This window comes from Triturus cristatus, chromosome 1_2 (genome assembly GCF_964204655.1).
Source record: "Triturus cristatus chromosome 1_2, aTriCri1.1, whole genome shotgun sequence".
Taxonomy (NCBI): Eukaryota; Metazoa; Chordata; class Amphibia; order Caudata; family Salamandridae; genus Triturus; species Triturus cristatus.
The window spans coordinates 946764652-946775826 of NC_140580.1; the positions used below are offsets into that span (position 1 = coordinate 946764652).

At 40.6% G+C, this 11175-nt stretch overlaps 1 protein-coding gene across 5 annotated transcripts in view; it reads left to right on the forward strand.

Annotated features, from left to right (window-relative positions):
- Window positions 1–10730, forward strand: part of HDHD3 (haloacid dehalogenase like hydrolase domain containing 3) — a 32266-nt gene extending 21536 nt beyond the window's left edge. For all 5 annotated transcript variants that reach the window (XM_085609955.1, XM_085609957.1, XM_085609959.1 and 2 more), the window contains exon 2: window positions 9965–10730. In XM_085609955.1, the coding sequence (XP_085466081.1) occupies window positions 10006–10719 (714 nt within the window). In that variant the 5' untranslated portion in view covers window positions 9965–10005 and the 3' untranslated portion in view covers window positions 10720–10730. The remainder of the gene's footprint in view (window positions 1–9964) is intronic.
- The last annotated feature ends 445 nt before the right edge of the window (window positions 10731–11175 follow it).

Below are 11175 nucleotides of genomic sequence, written 5' to 3' on the forward strand. Positions count from 1 at the left end.
TTTTATTAGTTACTTTTAAAGTTACATTTGAGATGCATACAGAGAATGTGACAGATGTAGAGAAGAGTTCACGAAGAATAATTCCAACTGGAATTAGTAATACTTACATACACAAAGATAGGTCAATTAATAATTTTTCTAGTAATGTTTTTTCAAAGTTATTATATGAATATGTGAAAACAATGGAAGTGAGGGATTGCTACGTTTGTATGCAATTACCTGCATCCGTTTCAGAGGGTGTTACTTATCATTTACCAGCTACATATGGTATTTCATGTAGTGTATTAAGTAGTGTTTTTTATTTGTTAGGGAAAATAGATAAGATGTCTAACAGAGATAGATAGTATTTTTGGTCATTTGCCAATGAACAGAGAGCTGAATCCAGCTAAAGAAGCTAACACTTTTGGTGAGATTTTTATTGAAGAAAAAGGATTAACATTAGATTATATTTTTAAGAATAATTTAACTTGCAGTCTGAAAGAAGAGGAGAAAGCTTTCCTGGATATGGTAGAGGAAAGGAGATTGAACATGCATGAGAAAGCAGGGAAATATAAAGTGAGTGAGTCGATTTGGGACATTGAGATGGGAAAAGAATTGAGAAATGGGGCTAGTCCAACTTTAGCTCTAGATGCACCACAGAAGGGTAAGCTGTGCATTACAAGGAGGAAATCCCAATATGATACATATTTTGTTGGGACTAGTGAGTGCCATGATACATGCTTCATTGCAACAGGTTGGGGTTTCAGAGGTGGAGAAGATACAATTTTTCCAGGAGTGTACTATGTTTGTGGGAACAAGGCTTATTACAAGTTGCCTGACCATTGGTATGGCACGTGTTATGTGGGCCTGGTCTTTCCAAAGATTTTTCATATAGATAAAATAAGAGATGTAGAACATATTAATTTACTAATGCGTTTTAAGAGAGAAACTTGGTCTGAAATAGTGGGTGATATTTTTGGGGTTTTGATTCCAGCAGTGGGAATTTCTTTGAATGCTTATGGAATTCGGAAACTGTCAACAGTGGTTGATCGCTTATCGACAAATACCGCTGGAGGGTTTCTTTAGGTGAATACGGAATTAAGTGCCGTACGTGCCATGTCTATGCAAAATCGACTTGCCCTTGATATTCTATTGGCCAAGGAGGGTGGAGTTTGTGGAATGCTGAAAGTTCAACATTGTTGCACTTACATTCCAGACGAAAGCAAAGACCTGAAGGTCTATATCAAAAATATTACTGATTTGCATGAAGAATTAGTACCACTTGAAGCTGAGAGTTTATGGACTAAAATAGCTAATAAGATGATAGCTGTTAAGGATTTTATTGCAAAAATAGGTAGTACTATTATAGGTAGAATATTGTTTCCTTTAACTTGTATAATTGTTGCTTTATTGATACTGAGATTAGTGTGTGTGTGTTGTAAATACAGGGGAGGGAAAAAGAAATTGAATAAAGAGAAGAAAAACAAAAGGTTGAAAAGAGAACCACAAGAAATTGAATTGAAAGAATTGAGGGAGAGTGTCTACTTAGAGACAAAGAGGGATGATGAAAGAGTGACTGGTGTGTAGTGTTGTGTAAGGAGAAAAAGACATTTCCGATTTCTCCTAAAATGGGACTAAATTTTCACTAATTTTTCACTATTTTTTTTTTTTTTTTTTTGGGTTTATTTGGTGATAAAATCACCAAAGGGGGGATTGCTAGAGCAGAGTTTCAGTTCGAAAATTAACTGGGTTTTGAAGCTCTGGCATGTCTATTTGTTATATTAATTTATTAATTATTTGTCTTGTGTAAGTGTTTATATTAATCAATCTGTTTGTTTTAACAAGAAAGAATTACACGTGGGTACGCATAAGTGTGCATGTTTTCATGTTTAAACGTTGCTATGTGCTGTTTATTTTAAGCACAAAATGCTTTTCGAATTAATGCTTCTTTATGTTGCAAGAGCTAGATAATTACATACACATAAGGGTATTAGTGGGGTTAACACTGTTTAATCACTATGCTGTGGTAACGTTGTTTTGTTTCTTTTAATTAAGATGGTCTATTGTGGCCTATGGTGGCCTAAATAAAGATGGCCGATATGTAAAGCCTGGCCTCGAGTAGAAAACTGTGATGGGAGAGAGCCCTGCTGAATATGGTCCTGAAGTCAGCTGACCACAGTCCTTGCTTGCTTGCCTGGTAAAAACTTTCCGTGAGGACAGCAGCAATTTTGGGTGATCTCCAAGTGAAATGAAACGTCCTTGGCAGCCTTGGGAAACAAAGGAGCTTTAAAGAAAGACTCTGAACCATGATCTCATTGCCGAGGAAATGTGGAATCTACAAGATATAGTTGTGTCTTTTGGTTCCTGTTCCGTTTTCTTTATTTTGTGATTTTTCCTGAGCGGAGATTTTCAAATGTATCGATGCTACATCCTTTCCTTCTCGCTCTGCTCAGCGGTTCAACGGACGTTATAAACTTTTTATGTATCTTTCTTTTGTTTGACTTACTATAAGAATTGTTAGCCTAGAGAGGGTTTCTTGCCACTTGCCATTTACCTTTGCCGCGTTCGAATCTGCGTTGCTGAGGATCGTTACTGAGAGGACTGCGTCTTGAGAGACTTTACCGAGAGACTTGTCCTGACCCGTTCTGACATTTAGCTAGAATAGGTAACTATGAGAAAAATGATTTATTCTGATTGATTTCTTTTGACTAATTTTAGATAAAGCATTATAATTTTGAATATGGTGTTGGTTATTATTTCTTGTCAATTATTGAGTATTATATTTTGATTAATGCTGTATAGATTGTTTAGATTATGTTTAAGGACAGTCACAATAACCAGGTCTGATCGACCTCGATATAGATGCAGGGTGTTTAGGAGTTTTCTTTCCACAGGTTTGTTGCTGGTAGAGTATTTGAGCGTATGTTAGTGAAATGGGCCCTAGTGTATGAAGAATGTATGTGCGTGTAACTGTGAGATTACTCTATCTGTGGAAGTAAGGATTTTATACACACCCTGATCTCTATCAAAGGTGTTCGCGATCAAACATCAAAGCGGCCCTGCGGCCGCGAAAGTGAAAGTAATCACGATGCGCACGCCCACGCACATGCACTGTAGGTCTAGGCTGGCCTGGTAGCACTTTTTGGAGCCCTCTCAAAAAGTCTCGCCAGACCAGCGCATGCGCTGGGTCAGGCGAGACCTAAAAAGGGAAGTGCAGAATGATGGTAGGATGTTTAGGATAAGAAGAATAGATGATCCGGGACTCTGTTAGTTGTGTTGAAGTGTGTATATGGTTAGAAATTGTAGGTGAGACTTATTGGATATATATCGGCTTACCAAAAGGCTGGCGGGCACAAAGCCAGGGCCTGGGAATTTTCTGCTACTTTTAGAGCCAAATATTGTCAGTCCCCCTTAGGTGGCTTACCCCCAGACCTACAGCACTTTACAACAAACAAGCTGAGCGCAGTCACGAATAGCTTGGCGATTTAAGAACGAAACAACTAATTGTATCCAATTCTTAGATGCAAAGAAGAATAGGTTTCTGATGTTGATTGTGGATGTGTTCAGGTAAACATGTGCCTGAATAACTGTGTGCACTGCAGTAAAGGTAAACAACTTTTTACACACAAATTTAAACATTAATAATAACCACGTACTCAATAATTTGTTTGCGTGATTTTCATTTTTTTCATGATGCATGTTAAATCATTACAAAACTTCTGTGATCAATGAATTACTTTCCATATATAAGACAAATGATGACATAAATTACAGTGCCCAAACGTAAGTACATATAATGCATGAATAAATTCTTCTTTGGCATAGCTCCAATGTATTCGTGTGATGCCCTATGCATTTCGGGACAGTGTTTCCCTTGCTCAGGGGCCATACCACAAGTTCAAAGAAGTAAGTGCGACTTTTCAAAATAAGCAATTTCGGTTGTGTAAATCCTTCAATCGTAAAATGCTGGCTAAGACCAGGAGGAGTACAGATTGTTTGAGTCTGGAGGGCGTACTGTTGGGAGACTGCAGCTGAAGAACTTGGTGCTGTCTTGGCGAGCATTTTACAAATTTGTGTGTAAAAAGTTGTTTACTTTTACTGCAGTGCACACAGTTATTCAGGCATATGTTTACCTGAACGCATCCACAGTTGATTCAGTTTGGGCGACTGTCAGCCCTCAAATACTGTGTAGCACGTGAAACACAGTTTAGTTAGTGGAGCTGCAGTTTACCAACCCAGAATTTAAAGAAGAAAAAGGAGTGCGCCACTGGAACTTTAATTTGTTTCTGTTCTTATGTTGACTACCTTGTCATGAAAATCACAAATTCCCTCGTATCTCAGAACCCCCTGCCCTCTTATCTCAGAACCCCCTGCCCTCTCGGACCCGTAGAGTAGGGAAAGAAAGACCATGTTCCCGATGGAATTACTTCCATCTTTTGTGAGACAATGTGTTATTGCGTAGACATCAGTACAAGTTAAATACATGTCCGAAGCAAGGCCTATTACGGAACAAGAGTGACACAATTTATCCTGGCACAGTGCTTATTATTGTCAAGCTTTACACCGTTCTCAAGCTATCACAACATGGTGACATTTGGTGAAAGTGGTACAGTGGCTTTAAAGTTTTAAGATCAACAATAAAACAATCAATAAACATTAATGCAACGCACAAGACAACAGCAGAAATATTTCACAATTCCTAAAGTAAGAAAATCTTTTTGGGTAATATGTCACCTTTTTGACCCATGGTTCATAAAGTGGATTGGGTCGTCATCAGGACTTGAAACTGAAGGGAATTGTGTCCATTAAATAAAAATTCTGCTTGAATGGTCTTAATTGGCAGAAGGACATTTGAGTATTTGCATAGACTCTCTTATGTATTGGTGTCATAGATGAGTAAAGGGGCCCAAAAGGTCCACAGACGCCTGATTCAGTAAAGGAACACCTAGTATTGGGCATCTGCACTGGATACTCAACGAGTCCTTGTTTCTTCTTTCATCAGAAACGTATTGGACTTGTTACTCATGCCTACACAGTAACACAGTTTTTCACAAAAGATTGAAGTGATTCCATTGTCTTGCTTCTTCGCTCCTCACCCTGTTCCCAGATGAAATGTTGGGTTCTCCTGTCATACGGACTACAGTTCTTTGACTTATATTTACATAGGGTAAGGTAAGGTAAATTTAATATGCTTGATTAATTAAAACCGTTGCATACATTAAATGGTCATTAAAATCAGAACAGAATTCGCTATTACAAGGAATTAAACAATTGTAAAATGCTCCACTTTGTGTTATACATAAAACAGTATAAAAATTATCTCATGATATTAAATCCTCAATACATTTGGTACTTAATCAGTTTAAAAGTCAGTCTCGTGTGGGTTGTGTTATTAAGCAGTCAACCCACCAAATTCATTATCAAGGTTTTTGCTCTTTAGGTTATTATTTTTTTTTCTTCCAAGAGGTACTCTAGCCACTCAAGGTGTTCAGGGATACGGAAACAGCTTCAAATTACGTCTGTTGGTAAGCTCGTGGTGCTGTTCTCAGAGTTTTGATGTAACATTACTGAGCTAACTAAAGTGGTACCCAAGACCATCATGTGAAGCTAGTTTGTAACCGGCGAAGACATGTTTTTCAGTGTCTGTTCGGTGAGATCAAACAATATTTACATAGGGGGACAAAATGAATGGGATTGTACAATAGTACTAGAGTCTGTTATGGATATGTGCAGTGCATTACATGAAAGGAAGTTCATGCTGATGTGAATTGGTATTTATTTTATGCTCATATATGTAACTTCACTTCATGTTCGTCATCTATTTGTAGACCTTGAATACTCAACACTATTCCATCAATAATCTTCTGTTATATAATTATTTAAAGTATATTTCACTCCATATTCAAAGAAAAACCGAAGAAACAACAATGTAACTTCTGCTTTTCTAGTGATAAAGGTGGACGAATCATCATACAATTATTATATATCCTATGCTAACCAAGGCATGCAATGTGTGAAGTAATTAAGTAGGCCTAATACCTAAGTAGCGAATTAGGGACCATGACCAAACCTAATCCAACTCGGTATGCAATTTACTTAATTTATTACTCTCCAAGAACATTTGATTTCACTTATTCGCCCCTGCTCCTCAGGTATAGCTTTTGTATATCATTATGTTATTTCTGACAGCATTTAATAATCGGGAATCTAGGTGGTGATGCTGGCATAGACCAAATTACTGATACTCTGTGCGCTACATCTAAATAAAGGGTGCCCAAATCTTCTTAATGTCAGTTACTTACTTAAAGAAGAATTCTTTAACGGGGACACTGGGTGTTTTTTTTAACAATGCCCAGAGTGCTGTTTTCGAATCTCTGTTTAAGTTCCTTCACCACATTTCTTTAGCCCACATCAGGCTGGAATTTATGCTGAGCAATTAACTTCTAGTACAGAAAGATAACCTCCTCAAATATGTGCACTAAGCACGTGCCGCAAAAGAAGGCTAACTGAAGAAACTAAATAGGCTGGAAGTGCTATCAACGGCTAACTTGGTGTCTCAAAATCTTTGGAATATCGCTATTTCTGAAGCTTTGGAGCTCAAAGTTGCAGCAGCCCCGTAGAATCTAAATCTCCCTCACCAATGGTTCAAAATGGCTTTAAACATAGCAGTTCATTAAGGATCTTTTGAATCGGATCATCAGACCCTCAGGAGCAGAAAACATGCGGACCTTGTTATTAGGAGCTAAGTTAAAAGAGAAGTTTAAAAATACATCACTCATCCATTCTCCTTGTACTACAAAGCTAAGTTCTGACGTATTCGCATGGCCAGCTTCTCCTCACTAGATGCTCTACCTTGATGGGCGCGCCGCCCCATCAGTAACCAGTGCCGCCTCTGCAGCTTGTTCCAGGAGCACCTGCTATGTATTTGTCCCATGTTAACCAGCGATGACCGAAGGTTTCTTTGCCATTTCTTGATTAAGCAAGGGACATGAAGAATACAGGCAGCTGTTGACTTCCTCCTGAATGATGCTTACCTCCATGTAATCGCTGGCTTGATAACATTTCGGGACAAAGGGGTAAATTGCTAAGGAACTCATCCTCAGACCCAATCTCCTCAGGGTCATAAGGCTATGATCCTCCAGTGCACTTGTAGCATGAACTATGTTCTAATGTGCTCAGAGTGTGTGAGCCTCAAATCTGTTCACTAAAGAGAAACAGTATGGGCAGGCTGTTAGGCTAACTCTGTAAATACGATGCGGTTATAAGCAGCTTCTTTCCAACATTGCTTGCTGATCTCGTCCTGAATTTCACCTATCCTGCCCTTCTAGTTTTCCACTGCTTGGCACCTGATGTAGGTAACAGCATTTTTATAGTACTGCTACTGTGATTATCTAGCACTTTTAAGAACATGGCACTTGTATGTCTTAACACTTTAAGTACACATTCCTGACCTTTGATAAAACTTTGTCTTCAAATTTTACTAATAGCATTAAAACATTATGATGTCTGGTTTTAGCAGTTTTATACCTACTGTCCATATTTTGAATTGCTGCCTACTCCTGCCCATCTTCATGAATGTTGTTTCACCATCTCTCTTAGATCGTTCTGTTTATATCCTGATGTAGACAAGGAAATTTTTTAGCTTCGCTGTCTACAATAAATTTTGTCAGGTCAGAAATTGTACGTGGCACTTTATCAATAGGCACTTTAGCTCAGTTGCCTGGCCATGTTCAATGTTTTTAACTAAGTGCATTAACAGGGTTGGAATGCCATTTAGCTTATGTCGAGATGCTTAAATGAATAGCAGCCACACAAGAATCCGTGCCAGATCTTCGAGTACAGTATCTGGAATTTGTATTGTGCATAACATGTATGACTTAATCAGTCTGCTTTTAGCATTCTGTTGTAATTTTACTGCTAAATGTCTACACCATGTTACGCACCACAGTAACCTATGCCGACGACACCCAGCACATCCTCATCCTCACCAAGTACCCTGTCACCACCAGACTCAACTTCCAGGAAGGAATGAAGGACTTCTCATCCTGGATGAGCGGCAACTGCCTAAAGCTCAACTCAGAGAAGACAGAGGTCCTCGTCCTCAGGCCCCCCCCCTCCGCTTGGTACAACACTTAGTGGCCCACCACCCTTGGCAGCCCTCCAACCCCCACGGACCACGCCCGAAACCTCGGTATCACACTCCACTCCTCCCTCTCCATGACGCGACAGGTTAACGCCGTCGCATCCAGCTGCTTCAACACCCTCCGCATCCTCCAAAAGACCTTCAAATGGATCCCCCCAGAATCAAGGAAGACCGTCACACACGCACTCATAACCAGCAGACTGGACTACAGGAACACCCTCTACGCCGGGATCAACAAGTCTCTGCTCCACAAACACCAGACCATACAGAACACCGCAGCCACACTCGTCCTCTGCATCCCTCGACACAAACACATCACCCAGCACCTGCGCAGCCTCCACTGGCTCCCCATAGAGAAAAGAGTCACCTTGAAGATACTCACCCACACCGACAAATGCCTCCACAACACCGGACCCAAATACCTCAACGAGAGGATCTCCTTCCACGTACCCAAGAAAAACCTCCATTCTGCCGACCTCGCCGAAACCCCGCGGGTCCGCAAAGCCAGGACAGGAGGAAGGACCTTCTCCTACATCGCCACCAAGGCCTGGAACGAGGTCCTGATCTACATCAGACGCGCCCCCTCCTTGAACATCTTCAGAAAGACACTCAAGACTGGCTCTTCAACTGAATGGAGTTGCAAAACCCATCCACCCCCAAGGCCTTGAGACCCTCGCGGGTGAGTAGCGCGCTTAAAATTCCCCTGATTGATTGATTGATTGATTGATGTCTTAGTTACTTGATTGCTTCACTCATGACGGCTTCTGCTTTTTTTAATGTCTTGCTACTACTTTCACGTCCTTTTTATGTTGCTGTCACTTTGATAGACTTGATTGTCTAAATAATGTATTTTAAACTTGAACTCTTTAAAGAAATAATAGTATATCACAACCACCTTTGTGCTCATGTACCCATCTAATTCTCACATTATGTGAATTAGGCTTATTTTATTGACAGAACTTCTTACTGGCAGAAAAGTCCTGTTCTAAATTCGTATTTATCATGTGCAAAATCCTTCACTGTTTCCAAACTTCTTCATTTGCGTATCATGAAAGGCAACCTTTCCCGCAAGGCTGTTAAAATCTTGTTGCAGAAGATTGCATTTCTCATTCACCTGGCCAATCTGAGTCCCCAAGGCCAAAGTTTGGTAGGTATTACTGCACTGAAAAATCTTATTGCTAAATCTAGCTCTTTAACTTTATTCTGTTTAGTTGAGCTAGTTGCCTTGATATTTTTTGGGGGGGAGCCAAAGCTTTTGTTGGATTGACAAAGCTGTATCAGGCTGAAACCGAAGACTGAAATAAGTGATAATTGACAACTTTATTTCTACAATCTTCCCACTTTAAAATACTTTGTAAAAATGTTTTCCCGGTGCTCTTTGTCAATTACGTTTTCTCGCATCTGTCTGTATCCGATCCAGGTTTCTGTTCAGTTTCATCTTGACACATATCCATACTGTTCTACGAACAACACTTCATATTTGAGATGTTTCTGCATAAAACACTTCGGCGTTTCTGTAACATGCACCTAGGTCTGCACTATATCAGGTAACTGTAGTAACTACAGTGCAAAGTAACAAAGCTAGCTAGCTATAAGGTGCTGGGAGCCTAGGTGGCAGTATCTTTCCCTCAATACCCAGAAAGCTTGGGAGTGTTACATTCAATACCAACTGTGTATCAATTGTTAAAAAGCAAAAATTTAACAGACCAGGATGTTAATTTGAGAATTTCCTACTATACAGGTCATGTGACCCCCCCCCCCCATGGCCTAAATGGACAGATTACTGTAGTGTGAAATTTTGGAAGTTTGTTACTGACCTCATGGTTTTTACTTTGTTTTCAGGTTACGGAGTGGCTAGGAGTTGATGAAGCACTACTGCAAGCATGAGGTTGAAATTGCTAACCTGGGATGTCAAGGACACGTTAGTGCAGTTACGACGTTCCGTTGGAGAGCAGTACTGTGCCGAAGCCCGACGCTTGGGAATCCCAGTGGGGTCAGAGTCTCTAAATAGGTCTTTCCAAAAGGCTTATAGAGCCCAAAACAGACTGTTTCCGAATTATGGTCTTACACAAGGGCTGAGCTCCCAGCAGTGGTGGATGGACATAGTGAAACAAACCTTCATACACAGCGGTGTCCATGAAGATCGAGTTCTCACCTCCTTAGCAGAGACACTCTATAATGATTTTTGCACTGAGAAGAACTGGGAAGTTTTACCAGGTGTGACTGAAACCTTAGACAAATGCTGTATGCTTGGACTCCGCATGGTGGTGATCTCCAATTTTGATAATAGGCTGGAGCAGGTCCTGCACCACTGCAGGCTTCTTCACTATTTTCAGTTTGTCATGACCTCAGAGACAGCAGGCGTGGCCAAGCCAGACATCCGGATCTTTGAGAAGGCTCTGCGTATAGCTGGGACTTCCCCAGAGCAGGCTGTACATATCGGGGATGATTATGTAAAAGATTACAGAGCAGCTCGGGATGCAAGAATGGAAAGCTTTCTACTATTAAGGCATGAGCACCTAGATGAGCTGGAAAAAAAAGTACCAAAGGAACACTTGCTACGTTGCCCTCAGGACTTGTTAGTCCACCTTGAATAAATCTGGATGCTAAGCACACTTTAGTTTTTTGTGTTTATTGAGGGGAATGAGTTGTTATTTGTATTGATCGGTAGGTATTCATATCTAGTGACACTGGAGACAAGCTGGTGACAAGGAGACCGTGACACTGGGGACTCAGAGGAACTGACACTGGGGACAGGGAGACAATGACACTGGTTGTGCTGACATTGATACGAGTCCACGATGATAGGGAGGCCACTGACCTATACCTAAGAGGATACTGACAGAGGGAGACCCTGATAGTAAACCTGGGCCAGGGACACTTTCACACTGAATAGGGAGAATCACTCGCTGGCATTGGGATACAGAAACAGTACCCATCTAATCGGTCGCAAGCCAGCCTCACTGCGACATGCACCTCTCAGCACTTTAAGGACCTATCAGTAACAGAGGCACACTGCACTATTACCAAATAACAGAAGTGGTTCAGAGGAG